The sequence below is a fragment of the Eriocheir sinensis genome, chromosome 17 (assembly GCF_024679095.1).
Source record: "Eriocheir sinensis breed Jianghai 21 chromosome 17, ASM2467909v1, whole genome shotgun sequence".
NCBI classification, from domain to species: Eukaryota; Metazoa; Arthropoda; class Malacostraca; order Decapoda; family Varunidae; genus Eriocheir; species Eriocheir sinensis.
Genome location: NC_066525.1, coordinates 3,364,112 through 3,383,237, shown reverse-complemented (window position 1 = coordinate 3,383,237; position 19,126 = coordinate 3,364,112). Strand labels below are relative to the sequence as shown.

Below are 19,126 nucleotides of genomic sequence, written 5' to 3'. Positions count from 1 at the left end.
ACTCCAAGATCCTTTTCCTCCTGCATCGCTTGCAGAGGTCTCCCATTCATGATGTATGTGGTTACTATTTTGGGACCCAATGTGCATGACTTTGCATTTGTCAACATTAAAAGACATTTGCCATTTTCCGACCATTCGATAATGTGATTGAGGTCTTTCTGAATGATTTCGCAGTCGGTCTTTGTGAGGGCATCTCCACCCACCTTGGTGTCATCTGCAAATTTCGATATTGTGGATTTCAGTCCTGATTCTAGGTCATTGATATATATGATAAAGAGGATGGGTCCCAGCACTGACCCCCTTGGCAAAGAGGATGGGTCCCAGCACTGACCCTGCTCCACTAGTGACTGGTAGCCAATCGGAAGGCTGTCCGTTGAGTAGTACTCGTTGTTTTCTGTCGGTGAGCCAATCTCTTATCCACGCGATCAGATTGGCTCCGATGCCGCCGAGTGCAGTTTCTTAGTCGCTCGTGCGGTACTTTGTCGAACTTTTTGAAGTCAGGTATATAACATCACTGGGGATGTGGGCATCCCAGTTCTTATATATACCTTGAAGAAGTCTAATAAATTCGTTAGGCAGGAGCGCTTGTTTCTGAAGCCATGCTGGGTGTCGGAGATTACATTATTGTTTTCAGAAACCAAGTTTATCTCTAATAATCTTTTCGAGTATTTTCCTGCCACTGATGTCAAACTTATGGGCCTGTAGTTTAATGCAACGCTTTTGTCTCCTTTTTGAAAATCGGTGTTACGTTCGCCATCTTCCAGTCTTCCGGGACCTTGTTTAGTTGAACTGACCGGTTGAATATGGTAGTGAGTGGTTGAAGTATTTGTTGTTTAAGCTCTTTTAATAACCGCGGGACAAACTGTCGGGTCCCGTTGACTTGTTCGTGTCGAGTTTGTCCAAGTACTTTTTACTTCTTGGTCGCATATTGAGTCAATTTCCAGCGGCGTGATCTCACTCGGCAGGGCAGGGCTCTCGGAATGGTTTCGACCTTCTCAACCGTGAATACGGATGCGGAATTATTGTTGAGGATACTGGCCATCTGTTTACTGTCCTGAGTTACAGATCCAGTCTCGTCTGTCAGTTAGTTTTGATTTCGCGCTATTTGCTTTTCATAGTTGCGTTTGCTACTCCGAATAAGGCTGCGACAAGCTCTGAGGCTGTTGTGGTACTGTGTGCTGGCTTCGGCCGTAGCATTCTCTTTCATCAAATTATAATTCCTTTTTTAGGTTTACTGCCCTTTTATTTCTCTGGTCATCCACGGTGGATCTACGGCCCCATTTACTCGCCTGGATTTCTCTACTTGCAACAGCTTATCTTTGAAGACGTTCCACGCGTTGTCGATTGTATTGTCGGTGATGCCAAGTTGGTCCCAGGTCGTTTTTTGTAATCTGGTATCACTGATGGATTATCTACGAGTTTGTGACATATGTTGATATTAAAACCTCCACCATTTCTAAAGCCTGTTACCCTCTTGATCTCCAGTCATCAGTAATTATAATTGCTTCCTTGCTTTGTGTTAGAGTGAATCTCTTCGTAGAGGGCAGTGTCATCGGCTGCCTGTTGTTTCGGAGGCCTGTATGGTTGCAAGCAAAGTGTTCTTGTTATTTGCGGTTATTTCCACATAGACAGAATCGTATTCCTCTGCGTCCTGTTTGTCTATTTTTATGGCAGGGAGTGTACTTTTTACGTAGCAAACTCCTCCTCCTTTCTTGTGCTTTCGACTTTTGTGAATGACATTTCGGATTCTAGATGGGTAAGTCTCTGTGATGGCTACCACATCTGGTTTCTCTGTTGCAATATACGCCCTAATTTCGTCCTTTTGGGTATTAAACTACGTGCATTTGTGTACATGATAGAAATGTGGCCGTGACGAGTTGTACCAGTTCGCTTGTCGGAGGCGTGGTTAGTTACACAGTTTCTTGTGGGTCGCACTGACGCTACGGGTTGGTTGATCCGTCCTCGCCCGCCGTTTTTGAAAGGCTTTTCGAAAAGCTTTCACTGCCTCGTCCAGAAGCCTCCCGAAACGCGCCGATCCAACCACATTCAGGTGTAGTCCATCGTTCCAAAACAAGTCTGGGCGCTCAAGGAAGTGGTGCCAGGCGTTTGTAAACGCCACGCCTTCGTCGTCACAAATTTCCTTCAGACTAGTATTGATGTTGCTCGCTTTGCTGTTGAAGCCGGCGTAAGCGCTGATTCTGGGTAGAATTCCAGAGACAATGACGTGAGGGACTTGGTCTTGTAACGCCGAATGACCTGACGGTATTTTGATAGTAGGGCCTGAGTTTGAGTAGACTGAACTTCATTTGTCCCCGAGTGAATCAAATAAACTGTGTCTTCCTTCGCGAGTTCCGTGACAGCATCGACAGCTGAAGTAATGTCGTCCAGTTTGGCTCCCGAATACAATAACGCCTCCGCGTCTCTGTATTCCTGCGCAGAATTCCGTTAATTGACCTCTAACCAGCGAGTCTAACAGATGTTTTCAGCTTGTCTGTGCCCTGAAACTGTGTCTGATCTACGCAGACCACAGCAGGAAGAATGGTCTTGTGGCGTCTAATGGATGAGTAGTGAGCAGTGGGAGTGTGGTGGCGACTGGACGTGGAGGCGTTAGGAGGGCTGGTAGCGGAGAGGGACAAGGGAAGATGAGGAAGAGGCGGAAGGGGTTGACTGCAGGGGAGCAGAGGAGGAGGATGTTGAGGATGTGGAGGAGGGCAGAGGCGGAGGAGGAGGAAGGGGAGGAAGGGGTTGACTGGGGAGGGAGGAGGAGGATGTTGAGGATGTGGAGGAGGGACAGAGGCGGAGGAGGAGGAAGGGGCGGGTTGACTGGGGAGGAGGACGAGGATGTAGAGGATGTGGAGGAGGGACAGAGGGTGGAGGAGGAGGAAGAGGAAGAAGGGGTTGGCTGGGGGAGTAGAGGAGGAGGATGTTGATGATGTGGAGGAGGGGCAGAGTTGGAGGAGGAGGAAGGGCGGAAGAGAAGAGTGAGGAAGAGGAAGGGAGGAGGAAGAGTAGGTGGTGGTGATGGTGGGATGGGTGGGGGAGGGCAGGGGTGATGGCGGTGCTGGTGGTGGAGGGTGAAGAGGAGAAGAAGAAGACGAAGACGAAGAAGAAGAAGAAGAAGCAGAAGAAGAAGAAGAAGAAGAAGACGAACAAGAAGAAGAAGAAGGGAGTTGAGGTGTGACGTCACGATGTCCCAGAGTAACGCATTGGAGCGTTGTAGATCCTCGTTGGTTGTTTGTAGTGCCTGAATACGTAAGTCTAAGACACAGTACCTACATCGCGTCGCTGGCTTGGTAATGAATCGCAGCATATTTCTTTGAACAATTACAGCAATTGAAATAGTTGGACGGCATGATTACTTCTTTATTTAATAATTTTATTTACTGTTGCAAGACGATATATCGGTGAACTTTAAAGTTAAGATTAATTTTGTATCAAAACCTGAACGGAGGCGGCTATAAATCGGTAGAGTCACTAGGGAGAGTTTGAGGTGTGGCGTCTATGACTCCGGATTAAAATTCTCTGGGGGATTAAACTTTTCCTCCTTTTCAAAACAGGTGTGCTGGTATACGGGTCAAGCTTTGTACTTCTACGTTAGTGACAGATTTTCTACGTTAGTTAGACACAAGAAGCTCACTGTCTTTCACTGGGTGCTGTGTTAGGTCGTGTAGTTGTAATCCTACTGAGGAAAGACAGGAAACACAAAAAAGTCGATTAATAACTTAACCGCTCGTGGCTGTAGCAGGGAAGTCCTCTCACTGTAAGGTAATCCTCGCAACACTTCAAACACTAGTTAGACGCGTCACAGCACTGAGTTAGACGTTAATTAATTAGGTTGAGTGGTGCTAAATAAGACAAGTAAACAAGCACAGTTAGTCGTTCGATTTCTGAGAAGGCGTACGGGCCTATTTAAGTAACGGTTAATTAAAAACGTGGATGAACGGATTTCAAAAGTTGTGACGTTAAAATGTAACACACGGAGTCGATTTACACACACGGAGTCGATTTACACAAAATAACAAGTGTCGTTTCAACAGACGATGCGAACAGCAAGGTTAAGGTTTGATGCCTGTAGGGCAGCGAGGTCAACGTCCGTCCCTTTGAGGAGGTCAGGCGAGACTTGAGGAGGTCAGGCGAGAAGGAAGGAAGGAGAGGAAAGGAAAAGGAGAGAGAGAGAGAGAGAGAGAGAGAGAGAGAGAGAAATGTCTCCTATACATCTTAGCATTTACACGTCTACGCTTTAGCTCTCTCTCTCTCTCTCTCTCTCTCTCTCTCTGTTGCTGTTGTTGCTGTTGTTTTCTTCTTCTTCTTCTTCTTCTTCTTCTTCTTCTTCTTCTTCTCCTTCTTCTTCTTCTTTTTCTTCTTCTTCTTCTTCTTCAACTTCTTCTTTTCCTCCTCCTTCTCTTCCTCCTTCAACTTCTTCTTCTTTCAATGAGTTAATCTTAAGAAAAAAAAATAACATATGATCCTTTTTCTCTTGATACGTAATTAAAAACAGACAGATATTCACAATTAGCTGACGGGGAGTAAAATTGATGTTGTTAAGAGTAGTTTTAAAAGGTGATAAAAACATATATAAAAAAAACACTAATTACTTTGTCTTATTTGAATACTAAATAAGGTTGTTTTTTTCTTCTTTCCTTCCTTCCTTCCTTTTCTTTCCTTCCTTCCTTCTGTCCTTTATTCCTTCCTTCCTTCATTTCCTTTCTTTTCTTCCTACTTTTTCTTTCCTTCGCATTTCTTTCTTTGCTTCATTCATTCATTCATTCATATTTCTTTCTTTCTCTCTTTCTTTCCTTCTCTCTTCCTTACATCTCTTCCTTCTTCCTCCCCTCTTCCTCCTTTCTTTCTCCACCCTCCTCCTTCCTCTTCCACTCCCTTCATCCTCTCCTTCCTCCTTCTTCACCTCCTCCTCCTCCTCCTCCTCCTCCTCCTCCTCCTCCTCCTCCCTTTCCTCCTCCTCCTCCTCCTCCCTACTTTTTCGTGTTTGTTCTCGCTTTTTCTTCCTCCTCCTCCTCCTCCTCCTCCTCCTCCTCCTCCTCCTCCACGAAATGAGGTTGACGTTAAGCAATTTCCTGTCCTCATAATGCGTGACACCTCCTCTTCCTCCTCCTCCTCCTTCTCCTCCTCCTCCTCCTCCTCCTCCTCTTCCTCCTTTTCCTCTCTTTCTTCTCCTTCCCCTTTTCACTTTTCTTTCTTCTTCTTCCTCTTCTTTTTTTCTTTTTCTTCTTCTATCCCTCCTCCTCCTTTTCTTCCTCTTCTTCTTTTTCTTCTTCTACTATTGCTCCTCCTCCTCCTCCTCTTCCTCTTCCCCTTCCAACCCTCTTGCTCCTCCTCTTCCTCCTCTCTTCTCCCTATTCGCCCCTTTCATTCTGCCGCCACCCTTCACCTCCTCCGCTTCCTCCTCCTCCTCTTCCTCTTCCTCCTCGGCGCCAGTGACTCACTCAGCCTCCCTCGTAGCATTAATTAAATTCTCGAAGGCGCCGTGGGTTGTCCAGTATTATTATTTTTATTATTATTATTATTATTATTATTATTATTATTATTATTAAAAATATAAAAATCAGAAAGTGAAGAGAAGGAAGAAACAATAATGAGAAGAAAAAGGAGGAGGAGGAGGAGGAGGGAGGGAGTGACGTAAAGGGATGTAAGGGGGGAGAGAAGTCATGTTTTGAGGAGGAGGAGGAGGAGGAGGAGGAGGACACAGGTGGGCCATGTCAGAGAGACGAGACAGGTGTGTGACCACGAGTAAATGACCACACCTGACTACACACACACACACACACACACACACACACACACACACTACAATCACCCCCCTCCCTCCCCTCCCCCACAGTCTCGCCTCCCCCTCCGCGGTTCAGTGGTAAGCGCGCCTGACTTACAAATCTACGGGCCTTGGTTCGAATCCCGGCGTGGGCAGTCGGCGTACAGTCCACCCAGCTGCTCACCCTTCCTTTCGGGCTGGTCGACAAGTGGGTACCTGGGGAAACCTTGTGAGATAAACTGTAGTAACGCGGATATGTGACGGATATCGTAATGGCCCCGTTTTAGGTAAATTAAGGATTCTCTCCCACCACAAGCTCGAAGGGCCAATGTGACGGAGATGAGCACCGCCGCAACGCGCAGCTATAGTGTATGGTCCGAGCTGTTCCTACCTTCCTTACAGACTCAAGCACCAGCGTGACGGAGATGATCACTGAGGCCACGCGCACAGCTTAACCATATACCTCTTTTTCCTCCTTCTTCCTCCCTTTCTTCCCTCTTCCTCCTTTCTTTCTCTACACTCCTCCTTCCTCTTCCACTCCCTTCATCCTCTCCTTACCTTACTTCACCTTACGTCAACCTCACCACCCTCACCGCTCTTCCTTCTCTCTCCCTCAGGCGGCGTTGACAAAGGGCATCGCGCAAGGGTCGCCAACCTTCGACCAGGCTCACCCGCCCACCGCGCTGACGCCCTCTCCGTCGGCGACTACATTCTAGCCGTCAACGGCGTTCGAACGCACGCCCTCACGCACTCCCAGGTCGTCTCGCTGCTCAAGAACGCCGGGGAGAAGGTCGACCTTGAAGTGGAGTATGAAATCCCTGGTTCGCGTGAGTACTCTTGAAGAAATGGTTGATCGTTGAGGGAAGTCGAAGGTTTGAGCATGAGTTCGAGTAGCCACTCATTCTTGTTTTTGTGGTCTTTATGGGCGTTTCAGCAACACAGACGAACAGACAGACAGACAAATAAAGAGAAATACAGACAGAGACAGACAGGCAAACGCTCTTGGAAAAATGATTGATGGATGAGGGAAGTCGAAGGTTTGAGCATGAGTTCGAGTGGCTACCCATTCTTGTTTTTGTGGTCTTTGGGCGTTTCAGCAACAGACAGACGAACAGACAGACAGACAAATAAGGGAAATACAGACAGCGACAGACAGGCAACCGCTCATACAGACAGAAAGGCAGAGAGAGAAATATGAAATACAGATTGAGCTCGTTCGTGTTCTTTGTACCTTCCAGCAAGAGACAGACAGACAGACAGACAGACAGATAGACAGACAGACACACAGAGACAGACAGAGACAGAGAGAAAGACGGGAATGACTTAAAACAGACTAAGAAAAAGGAGAGAGAGAGAGAGAGAGGAAGGTTAAAATGCTATCCAGAAACAGACAGAGACAGACAACCGCTCATATAGACAGAAAGAAATACAGACACAAGGAAATGGCTTAAAACAGACAGACACCATGAAGAGGAGACGTTAAATAGTGCAAATATATCGTTTAATACTGAAGTTAACGTTATAAAGGAAGAAAACGAAGGTGGGAGAGAGAGAACGGTGTATTAAGAGGGTAACTAAAGCCTTTATCAGAAGCCTCGACAAAGTTACTTATTCCCTCTAATATTCAGAAATAGGAGTGTATGTGTGTTTGTGTGTGTATTTGCTTTATTTTTGGGTGTGTTTGTGTACTAGACCTTCCTTCCTTCCTTCCTTTTATTCCTTCCTTCCTTCCTTTCTCATTTCCTTTCTCATTTTCTATACTTTCTTTTTTTCCCTCATTCTTTCCTTCTTTCTTTCCTTTCCTCCTTCCCTCTTTATATTCTTTCTTTCTTTCTTTTCTTTCTTTCTTTCTTTCTTTTGCTCATTCATACACTCACTCAGTCAGTTAGTCAGTCCAATCTTCAGTCACTCAGTCTTTTATCCAATCACTTAACGTCTTAACCAGTCAGTCAGTCAGTTAGTCAGTCAGTCAGTCTATTCCCTCTCTTCTCACTCAGTCCATCAATCAGTCAGTCAGTCAGTCAATCTCCTCTCTTCTCTCACCTAGTCCATCAGTCTCCTACTCAGCCAGTCAATCAGTCTCATTCAATCTCTTCTCTTCTCTCACCCAGTCCATCAGTCTCCTACTCAGCCAGTCAGTCAGTCAACCAGTCAATCAGTACGTCATGGCGTTTGTCAATGAAAGGTCTTATCAAGGGAATGAAGGACTAATGGCTTGTCACTAAGGGTCCATTACTGTCGAGGAGGAGGAGGAGGAGGAGGAGGAGGAGGAGGAAGATGAAAGGGAAGGAAGATGATGGCAAGAAGTGGGTATAGCGAAGGAGGAGGAGAAGGAAGAGGAAAATGAGATGGAAGAAGAGAAGGGAAAAGAAGGAAGAGGAGGGAAAAATTAAGAGGAAAAAGAGGAGATGGAGGAAGAGGAAAGGGAGAGAAGAGAATAAGGAGTGGAGAAAGGGTGGAGGAGAGGGAAAAATGAGGAGTATAAGGAGGAGGAAGAAAAAAATAGGAAGAAAAAGAGAAAGAGGAGGAGGAAGAGGAAGAGGAGGAGAAGGAAGGAGAAGAGGATGAAGAGAAGATCGCAACAGATTACATAAACGAAGACCAGTGTAGAATTTGATGCTACTAAGAGAGAGAGAGAGAGAGAGAGAGAGAGAGAGAGAGAGAGACCATTACAGTAGGATCAGAATTGGTCAAACAGGATCTCCTCTTTCTAAAACCATGCTAAGCGAAGTGAAGGAATGGAATAAGATTGAAGAAGTGGACAAAAGGGATGAAAGAGGATGAGATGAAGTTGAGTGAGGTGGAGTAAGGGGGGGGGGAGAGTGGAATGCAGGGGGGTAGGTGGAGGAGGGAGGGAGGGAAGGTAGAAGAGGCAGGAAGGATGTCATTATAAAGTTAGATGAGACGCCTATGAAGGAATGTCGCGTACACACACACACACACACACACACAATACGGGTTGATTACAAAAAAAGAAAAAGGAAAAAAAAGGAAAAAGAAGTAGAAAGCAAAATAGACATATAGATAGATAGAGATAAAAAGTAGATAAAACAAAAGACAAATAATGTTTTTTTTTCACTTTTCTTTCCCTTCCTCCTCCTCCTCTTCACCTTGTTCTTCTCCTTCTCTTCTTCATCCCCTTTTCTTCCCTCTCTTCCTTCTTCCTTCGTCCTTCCCTCTTCTTCCTCCTCCTCCTCCTCCTCCTCCTCCTCCTCCTCCCCTCTAAGCATTCCATCTCTCCCTCCACTCATTCCTGCTCAGTCACCTCCCCCCACTGTCTCATCTCAATCCGTCACCTCCTCCTCCTCCTCCTCCTCCTCCTCCTCCTCCTCCACACCTGGCACCCTTCACCTGTCAAACCCTAGTGTCAGCTGCGGCTACCGAGAGAGAGAGAGAGAGAGAGAGAGAGAGAGAGAGAGAGAGAGTGTTAATTGGTTTATTGATGCATGAAAGGATTGTTTAATGAATGATAAATATACGGAACACACACACACAAAAAAAAAAAAATACAAACACAAGCATACTAATAGATAAACAGAGACAAAAAAAAAAAACAGAAAAAAAGACAGTCGTAACATACACAACCATACAGACAGCCATACGCACAGACAGACAAACAGACAGACAGACTATTTGTTTTCAGGGTTGGTATCGGAGTGTTTACAAAGGGAGTCAGATAGTTTACATAAGCAGTCAATCAGTTTACAGAAAAAGACAATAGGTGGCGTACTCGTGTTGACGTAGATGGGTGTTTAGAAGAGGGACTATATACCTAACTCTCTCTCTCTCTCTCTCTCTCTCTCTCTCTCTCTCTCTCTCTCTCTCTCAGGTGTCAGTTTCCGTTGTAGGACTTCCTTCTCACTTTACTGCACAGGTTTAAATCTTTATTAGTGTGTGTGTGTGTGTGTGTGTGTGTGTGTGTGTGTGTGTGTGTGTGTGTGTGTGTGTGTGTGTGTGTGTATGACAATCACGGGAATATATTATGAATCCTATTAGTTATCTTTATGTTTTTTTTATTGTTTTGTTTTGTAAAGAAAAAATATATATAATGTAAACGAAAGAAGATATTGTGTATGGTGGTGGTAGTGGAGGTGGTGGTGTTGGTGATGGTGGTGGTGGTGGTGATGATGGTGGTGATGGTGGTGGTGGTGGTGGTGATGGTGGTTATGAGTAGGCGTGGACAGGCCCTTCGCGCATTGGTTAAAAATTATGGTGGTGGTGGTGATGGTAGTGGTGGTGGTGGTAGTAGTGGTGGTAGTGGTGGTGGTGGAGGTGAGTGGCACTACCTACTCGTCACTATTCCTGTTCTGGCGTCTGGCCACCCCAATCCCCCGCCCCCCCTCACACACACACACACACACACACACACACACACACACACACACACACACACACACACACACACGTGGGCGGATGGTGGTGGTCATGTCCTGTTCCTGATTATTTATACGGTGGTGGTGATGACGGTGGTGGTGGTGATGATGGTGGTGGTGGTGGTGATGGTGGTTGAGGGGGGTGAAGGAAGAGGGGAGTGAGTGAGAGGGGGAGTAGTTTCAGGGAGGGTGATGGTGATGATAGTGGTGATGATGGTAGTGGTGGAGATGGTGGTGGTGATGGTGGAGGTGAAGGTGGTTGAGGGGGGTGAAGGAAGAGGGGAGGGAGAGAGGTGGAGTAGTTTCAGGGGGTGTGATGGTGATGATGGTGGTGATGATGGTGGTGATAGTGATGGTGATGAGCCTATCTTCTGAAAACGCTTTTTTTTTGTTTTGTTTGGCGTATAAAGTGAAAGAAAGAAGAAGTAGAGAAATATAAAAAAAACCATAAGATTGCATAATAATGATGGTGGTGGTGATGGTGGTAGTGGTGGTGGTGGTGGTAGTGGTGGTGGTGGGCGTCGCCGGCAGGTGGTGTGTGTGGTTGTTGACTGGTGTTACCCCTCCCTCCCATTCCCCTCCCCCAACCCCCCTCCCATGCCTACCACCTGTATGACACACCTCGCCCCAGTAAACAAGCACACACACACACACACACACACACACACACACACACACACAGACGAAGGCAGACCCCAATGAAAAAAAAAGAAGAGGGAGAGGGACACAGCTTCCATCTCTCCCACTCTCTCTTATCTCTCTCTTCCAGTCTTTCTTTATCTCTCAGTCTCTCTGTCTCTCGTTCTCTCTCGTTCTGTCTCATCTCCTATCTTTTATCTCTCTTCTTTTTACTCTCTCTCTCTCTCTCTCTCTCTCTCTCTCTCTCTCTCTCTCTCTCTCTCTCTCTCTCTCTCTCTCTCTCTCTCTCTCTCTCTCTCTCTCTCTCTCTCTCTCTCTCTCTCTCTCTCTCTCTCTCTCTCTCTCTCTCTCTCTCCTCTCTCCTCTCTCCTCTCTCCTTCTCTCTCCTTCTCTCTCCTCCTTGTTTCGTTCCTCCTCCTCCTCCTCCTCCTCCTCTTCCTCCTCCTCCTTCTCCTCTTCCTTTAGTGTCCACGCATAGCAGTAGCCACAGAAGGAAGAGCAGGAGGAGGAGGAGGAGGAGGAGGGGAAGGGGGCGGTGCAAGGGGGGCTTAGGACTGGTCGCGGGGGGCAGAGGGGGGCGTTGAGGGGGGCGTGCTGGGTCTGGCTTCTGGCGAGGGAGTCACTCAGTCTGTGGGTCTCGGCCGGGTAGACTCTTGTGGTGGAGACTTGTGGTTCTCTCGTGGGTGGAAGTGTGTGAACGAGTGCCATGGTCGGTGCCTCGTGTCTCGTGTTGAGGAAGAAAGAGACACAGGAGAAGGAAGAGGATGGTTGAGTGAGGTGCAAGATTGAAGGAAAGGAAGTGGTCGCGGGGAAGAAAGAATTGTTAGCAGGATAGAATGAAGTGGTAGAAGCAGAAGTGGAAGGAAGTGGAAAGAGAAAGGTTATATGCAGTGAGAGAAAGATATGATACTAGAAGAGAGAAGTGGAATAGAGAAAAAGAGGGAGAAAGATGTGTTACTGGAATAGAGGTGTTAGTGGAAAAGAGAAGTGGTCGTATAAGAGAGATATATAAATGGAAATGTGTTAGTGAAATATAGCTTAGACGAATTAATGAAAAAAAATTACTGTAAAAGAAGTATTATTCAAAAAGAAGTGTTCGTGATTGAGAGACAACTGTTAGTGGTTAGTGGAGGTGGGAAAGAAGTGTTAAGAAGTGTTAGTGAAGAGTAGAAGAAAGACGAAGTAGGAGAGAATCACAACCACCTTGGGGAGTGCCAATATAACCGCCACATCTGTCTTACCCAATCAGTGGTGCCAAGTGCCAGTCATGCTTCATCGTGCCTACCCAATCCTAAGTGCCAATCAAGAGTGCCTTCCGATGTTTTTTGACTCGCTAATCTTAAGAGCCATTTTCATCTGGTTAGCGATTGGGTGCCTATCCTTGTGGTACTTGTCCAATCCTAAGTGCCAATCAAGAGTGCCAGCCAATGTTTTGATTCGCTAATATTGTGCCATTCTCATCTGATTAGCAATTGAGTGCCTATACGTGTGTTGTATGTTCAATTATGAGTGCCAATCCAATCCTAAGTGCCAATCAAGCGTGCCTAGCCGATGTTTTGACTTGCTAATCTTAAGTGCCATTTTCATCCGATTAGTGATTGATTGAGTGCCTATCTTTGTGTTGTCTGTCTAATCTTGAGTGCCAATCCAATCATTTGCCAATCAAGAGTGCTTTATCGATGTTTTGACTTGCTAATCATACATATAAGTGCCATTCTTTTCTGGTTAGGGAGTGATTGAGTGGCAATTCGCTTGCTGTCCACTCAATTAGAAGTGCCAGTCCAATCCTAAGTGCCAATCAGGAGTGCCTTACCGGTGTTTTGACTTGTTAATCCTAAGTGCCATTCTCATTTGACTAGAGATGTAGTGCCTATTAATCTCAAGTATCATTATCATCTGGTTAGCGATTGATTGAGTGCCTATTCGCGCCATACTTGTCCAATCAGAAGTGCCAATTCGTAGTGCCTTGTCAAGTGGTATCTACCTAATCATTAACTGTAAAATGCGTGAGATCTGTTTTTGTAACGTCTATTATTTTTGTTTTTTGTTTTACTTTCACTATATTAATCCTTCCTTAGTTTGTTTTCACCACCATCACCACCATCACCACCACCACCAACAACAACCATCACCACCACTAAGAACAACACCAACCATCACATACCTCGATTAATCATCACACCACAACCCACCACCACCACCACCACCATCACCACCATCATCACACCCACTAGCACCACCACTGAAAACAACGACAACAACAAAAACAACGGCAGTCACACTTGGCACCGAATTAGACAGAGGCTCTACGCACACACACACACACACACACACACACACACACACACACACACGCACACGCACACGCACACACGAACACACAGACAGGTGGCTATTTAATTTAATTTGTTCATTTTGTCTGACCTTGAATTCCTTTTGGCCGAGAGAGAGAGAGAGAGAGAGAGAGAGAGAGAGAGAGAGAGAGAGAGAGAGAGAGAGAGAGAGAGAGAGAGAGAGAGAGAGAGAGAGAGAGAGAGAGAGAGAGAGAGAGAGAGTCACATTATTGTCTTCCTTTTTAATTTACACTCATTCCTTTCCACTCTTCTCCTTTTCCACCTTATTTATTTATCTCAGTGTAAATATTTTTGCGCCTGTATTGCCTGGGGGGTTGTTTACATGTATTTACACACCTGTTTGTTTTCAATCCTTCAGTCTTTTACAGTAAGTTATCATTGCTGCACATACGAATTAAGGGAGAGGGGGAAATAATTAATAAATGGATGAATGTATGGATGAAGGAATAGAAGGAGATCTTTTTTTTAATAGAGAGGAATGACTAGAGTGCTCCAAGGACTTACTGAGAAAGGCTGAAACATCTCATGATTTGGGAAGGCGTAGACTGCACAGGGATATAATTAGGGTGGTTGAGTTGACTAAGTGGATTAAGAAGGACGATTTAAATGAAGTGATTGTGCTAAATGTTGTGAGAAAGGGAGGAAGTAGCGGAGGAAGGAAGAAATAGTGGGAGGGAGAAAGGGAGGAAGTAGGTAAAGCAGGAAGGAAGAAAGAGTAGGAGGGAGAAAGGGAGAAAAGTTGAAGGGTTTAGGGAGAGGGAAGGGAGAAAGGAAGAAAAATTGAAGGGTTTAGGGGAAGGAAAGAGAGGAAGAGAGGACAGGAGGAGAGGCTGAAGGAAGGAAAGGGAGAAAAGTTGAAGGATTTAGGGAGAGGGAAGGGAGAAAGGAAGAAAAATTGAAGGGTTTAGGGGAAGGAAAGAGAGGAAGAGAGGACAGGAGGAGAGGCTGAAGGAAGGAAAGGGAGAAAAGTTGAAGGGTTGAAAAGGAGGAAGAGAGGATGGGTTGAGGAGATGAAAGGGTGAAGAGAGGAAGGACTGAAGTGTTGAAAGGAAAGAAAGGGAGGAAGAGAGGATGGGTAGAGGAGACGAGAGGGTGAAGGGAGGAAGGATTGAAGGGTGGAAAGGGAGGAAGGGTGCCACGTCGAAGGGAGCGAAATGGCCCTCATGTCACCGCGGGGTCCGACCATTAGTCACGGTGTCAGTGCCTTGGGGGGAGGGGGGGGGGGTCGAGGGGGGAGGGGGGGTCAAGGGGGGAGGGGGGGGGGCTCAAGGGGGGGTCTAAAAACGGCGTGTTAGGCATGGCATCAAAGGAGGAGGAGGAGGAGGAGGAAGAAGAGGAGGAGGAGGAGAAGGAGGAGGAGGAAGCGATGAGGAAGAGGAGGAAGAAGAGGAAGAGGAGGAGGAGATGGAAGGGGATGATAGAAAATGGAAAAAGACGAGAGAAGGGAAGAGGAGGAGGAGGAGGAGGAGGAAAGGAAAGGGAAACGAAGATAGAGAAAGAGGAAAAAGAAACGAAGGAAGGGAATGGAAGGAGAGAAGTAGAAGAATGAAGTGTAGGAGGAGGAGGAGAAGGAGAAGGAGAAGGAAGAGAATGAAAAAAAACAGAAGTCGAAGCATCATATCATAACTCATTGCTATCTTACAGTAATCTTATCGGCATCATTTTCTTAAGTAAGTAAGTAAGTTAAGTAAGGTTTCCAAGGCGCTAAAGATCTAAGTAAGTAGGTTAATGGGCTTGCTAATGGCACTCTGCTGTGATCTTGGCGATGTGTGGCACTGCGTCCTTGATTGTGGCACTGCTCTCTCTCTCTCTCTCTCTCTCTCTCTCTCTCTCTCTCTCTCTCTCTCTCTCTCTCTCTCTCTCTCTCTCTCTCTCGTCTGTGCCAAATATGCGAGGGAGGCGTAACACATGCAAGTTAATGTTCTGTGTCACGAAGGCTTATTGAAGTGCCAACTCTGTGTCTTCCGGCGTCTGTCTCTGTCTGTCTGTCTATCTGGCTGGCTGGCTGGCTTCTGTTGTCCATTTGTATCCGTCTGTCTGTCTGTCTCGGTTTGTCTCGCTTTCTTCGTTCCTTGGTTTGGTCTCGTCTGTCTCTATCTCTCTGTAGGAGTCTGTAGGTCTGTATGTGTTTTATTCGTCTGTTATTTCTTTGTTTGTTTTTTGTAATTCATCTCTTGTCTTTCTTTCCGCGTCCTTCTCTGTCTGTTTGTCTGTGTAGGTGTTTGTCCATCCGTCTCTGTCTCTATCTCTGTCTGTCATGTCTCCTTTTAGCCATTTTTAGCATACGTGTGTCTGTCCGTCTCTTTGTCTATCTGTCTGTCTGTTCGTCAAATCTACATGCGTGTCCGTCTGTCCGCCTCTACCTCTGCCTGTCTGCTACTGTGTCTCAAGATCACGTGGCCAGATTGGGGTAAGGAATAACCTGCTATCACAAGGGGCTGAGGGACACAGGACAGGGCAGGGAGTCAGGGACTGCTTCAGGAGGGAAAGGAAAACGTGGGTCTACGGAAGGGCAGCGTGGAGGGTGTGGGTGCGTGATGGTGCTGTGCCCACCGAGAGGCGTATTGATGACTGCCTCGCCTTCCCTCCCGTAGTGATGAAAATAAACAAGGAAAGACAATGGAGTGAAAGTTTAGATAAGCAGACTGACGCTTGGCATCGTTTGTCTCCGTGGCATGTGGCGTGACGACGTGTGTATGTCTCTGTGTGTACGTGTGCCCGTGTGCACGAACGACAGGGTCAGCGGACACCCGTTGCGTAATGGTGTCGGCGGCTCCCCGACCTCGTGGTGACGGCCTGAGCCTCGCGGCGGTCTGCTGCTGACTGTGACGAAAGAAAAGTCCCTGCACGCCCACGCGCCCTCGTCATGGCCTCGGGCTGGCGGCTGGACTGGCGGGGCTCCTCGGGGTCCCTGTGGAGTCGCAGTCGAGGCCACGGCGGCCCCGACAGCCTGGACCTCCTGAACGGCTCGCCCCACACCCCGGCCTCCCCCGCCCCGGCACGCAGCCGCCGCAATGGCTCCTTACGCAAGAGGTTCCGCTCCTTGACGGAAGGCATCGCCGGCCTCCTGGCGGGCGACAAGAAGGAGAAGGAGCCGGACAACACGGACAACAAGGGCATTGTCAGGCCAGCCAATTTCCGTCCCTTCGACCACTCGCGGGACATGATGGCCGCCGACCTGTGGCCTGAGCCCAGCCTGCGGGGCAGTGCCGCCAGCCTCGCCGCCTTCAGCAGGGACAGGGACGCGTCGCCCTCCCTGCCGTCACGGGCCGGCTCCCGCCAGGGGCGCGCCCTGCCCCACACCCCCGCTGCAGACGCCCACAACGAATGCAACAACACGGCGGGGTCGGCGGGCCGCAGGACGCCCACGGGCCCCGTCAAGGCCCCGCCCAGCCCGCCGCCCCGCAGGTTCTCGCTTTGGGCCATGGACGTGCAGTACGCCCATAACCAGTACTGCCCCGCCCCGCCCAGCCCAGCCCCCAGCGCCCCCGCCAGCCTCCAGCATGCACAGTCGCCGCCGCCGCCGCTTCCAGCCCGCAGCCCGCCCTCCCCGTGCCCCCCCAAGGCCCCACCCGCGCCCCACCTCCGCGGCAACAGCACGCCGCCCCGCTCCCCCCACACCCCGCGGCGGCAGGCCTCCCCGCGCTGCGTCACGCCTCCCGGGGGAGGCCCCAACGCCCCCGTGGGCTCCCCGGTCATGCGGTGCCGCAGCCTCTCCGACAGCAAGGTGGAGGGCCGTGGCAGGGCCTCCAGCAGGGCCGCCTGGTACCGGCGCAAGTCCCAGGCACGGAGACACGCCCACACACGTTAGTACCCCGTCCACCCCGACCCACGCCCACCACCATTTACTCCTGTTAGTAGTACACCGTCCATTCTGCCCCACACCCCGCCCCACACCACACCCACACCATACCGCCCGCGCCTCCAAATCCCGCTCCGTCCCGCCCCGCCCCGCCCCGCCTTTCATCCACTAACTTCTTGACCCCCGAAATACAGAAATAGATGTAAACACCACGAGACTTACGTTCAGTGTTTAACGTGTGTGTGTGTGTGTGCGTGTGTGTGTGTGTGTGTGTGTGTGTGTGTGTGTGTGTGTGTGTGTGTGTCCACCAGAAGCCTCCATTACTCGGCCAAGGTTTGTAAACTCCAACACCTTGAGGACCACGTGGTGCATTGCTCTGCCGCACACACACACACACACACACACACACACACACACACACACACACACACACACACACACACACACACACACACACACACACACACACACGAATCTCGAATCACCAGCATCATGTGAAGCACCAAGTAAAACAACACACAGTGAACGCATCTGAGAGCAGGGAATGATGAGAAACGGGAGAGGAGGGACGAGACGGAGGGCCTTTAATTGTGACCTTTGGAAATATTGGTTATGAGAGGCGAAGGCAGCTGAGAATGCGGGCCGTGTCTTGAAGGGGAAAAATGCCACACGGGAAGAGTCGTTTATCTGCATTTGACCCATTTGACGACCTCTTTTGACCCACGTGACCCTTTTGACGACCTCTTTTGACCCACATGACCCTTTTAACGACCTCTTTTGACCCTCATGATCCTTTTAACGACCTATTTTGACCCTCATGACCCTTTTAACGACCTCTTTTGACCCACATGACCCTTTTGACGCAAATGACCCTTTTAACGACCTCTTTTGACCCACATGACCCATTTGACGACCTCTTTTGACCCACATGACCCATTTAACGACCTCTTTTGACCCACATGACCCTTTTAACGACCTCTTTTGACCCACATGACCCTTTTAACGACCTCTTTTGACCCACATGACCCATTTGACGACCTCTTTTGACCCACGTGACCCATTTGACGACCTCTTTTGACCCACATGACCCTTTTAACGACCTCTTTTGACCCACATGACCCATTTAACGACCTCTTTTGACCCACATGACCCTTTTAACGACCTCTTTTGACCCACATGACCCATTTTACGACCTCTTTGACCCATTTAACGACCTCTTTTGACCCACATGACCCATTTGACGACCTCTTTTGACCCACATGACCCTTTTAACGACCTCTTTTGACCCACATGACCCTTTTAACGACCTCTTTTGACCCACATGACCCATTTGACGACCTCTTTTGACCCACATGACCCATTTAACGACCTCTTTTGACCCACATGACCCTTTTAACGACCTCTTTTGACCCACATGACCCTTTTAACGACCTCTTTTGACCCACATGACCCATTTAACGACCTCTTTTGACCCACATGACCCATTTAACGACCTCTTTTGACCCACATGACCCATTTGACGACCTCTTTTGACCCACATGACCCATTTGACGACCTCTTTTGACCCACATGACCCATTTGACGACCTCTTTTGACCCACATGACCCATTTAACGACCTCTTTTGACCCACATGACCCATTTGACGACCTCTTTTGACCCACATGACCCATTTGACGACCTCTTTTGACCCACGTGACCCATTTGACGACCTCTTTTGACCCACATGACCCATTTGACGACCTCTTTTGACCCTCATGATCCATTTGACGACCTCTTTTGACCCACATGACCCATTTGACGACCTCTTTTGACCCACATGACCCTTTTAACGACCTCTTTTGACCCACGTGACCCATTTCACGACCTCTCTTGACCCACATGACCCTTTTAACGACCTCATTTGACCCACATGACCCTTTTAACGACCTGTTTTGACCCACATGACCCTTTTAACGACCTCTTTTGACCCACATGACCCATTTGACGACCTCTTTTGACCCACATGACCCATTTGACGACCTCTTTTGACCCTCATGACCCATTTGACGACCTCTTTTGACCAACATAACCCATTTGACGACCTCTCTTGACCAACATGACCCATTTGACGACCTCTCTTGACCAACATGACCCATTTGACGACCTCTTTTGACCAACATGACCCATTTGACGACCTCTTTTGACCTACAT

At 48.1% G+C, this 19,126-nt stretch overlaps 1 protein-coding gene and 1 long non-coding RNA gene across 11 annotated transcripts in view; one reads left to right on the top strand and one right to left on the bottom strand.

The window, feature by feature from the left end:
* LOC126999786 (glutamate receptor-interacting protein 2-like) overlaps positions 1-19,126 on the top strand; it is a 107,466-nt gene that overhangs the window by 73,798 nt on the left and 14,542 nt on the right. For 7 of the 10 annotated variants that reach the window (XR_007753600.1, XR_007753599.1, XR_007753598.1 and 4 more), the window contains one exon: positions 6,385-6,594. Coding sequence is in view for 7 of the 10 variants with exons in the window: in XM_050862697.1 (XP_050718654.1) it covers positions 6,385-6,594 (210 nt within the window). In the remaining 3 variants the exon portion in view is untranslated. Of the gene's footprint in view, positions 1-6,384; positions 6,595-11,378; positions 11,489-14,712; positions 16,940-19,126 lie in introns of those variants that run through there. The other 3 variants (XM_050862700.1, XM_050862698.1, XM_050862699.1) reach the window with 3 other exon arrangements.
* LOC126999788 (uncharacterized) lies at positions 16,960-18,745 on the bottom strand. Its single transcript, XR_007753601.1, has 3 exons — positions 18,553-18,745; positions 17,974-18,004; positions 16,960-17,645 (listed from the first exon to the last, which is right to left on the bottom strand). It is a non-coding gene; the product is annotated as an uncharacterized LOC126999788 (long non-coding RNA).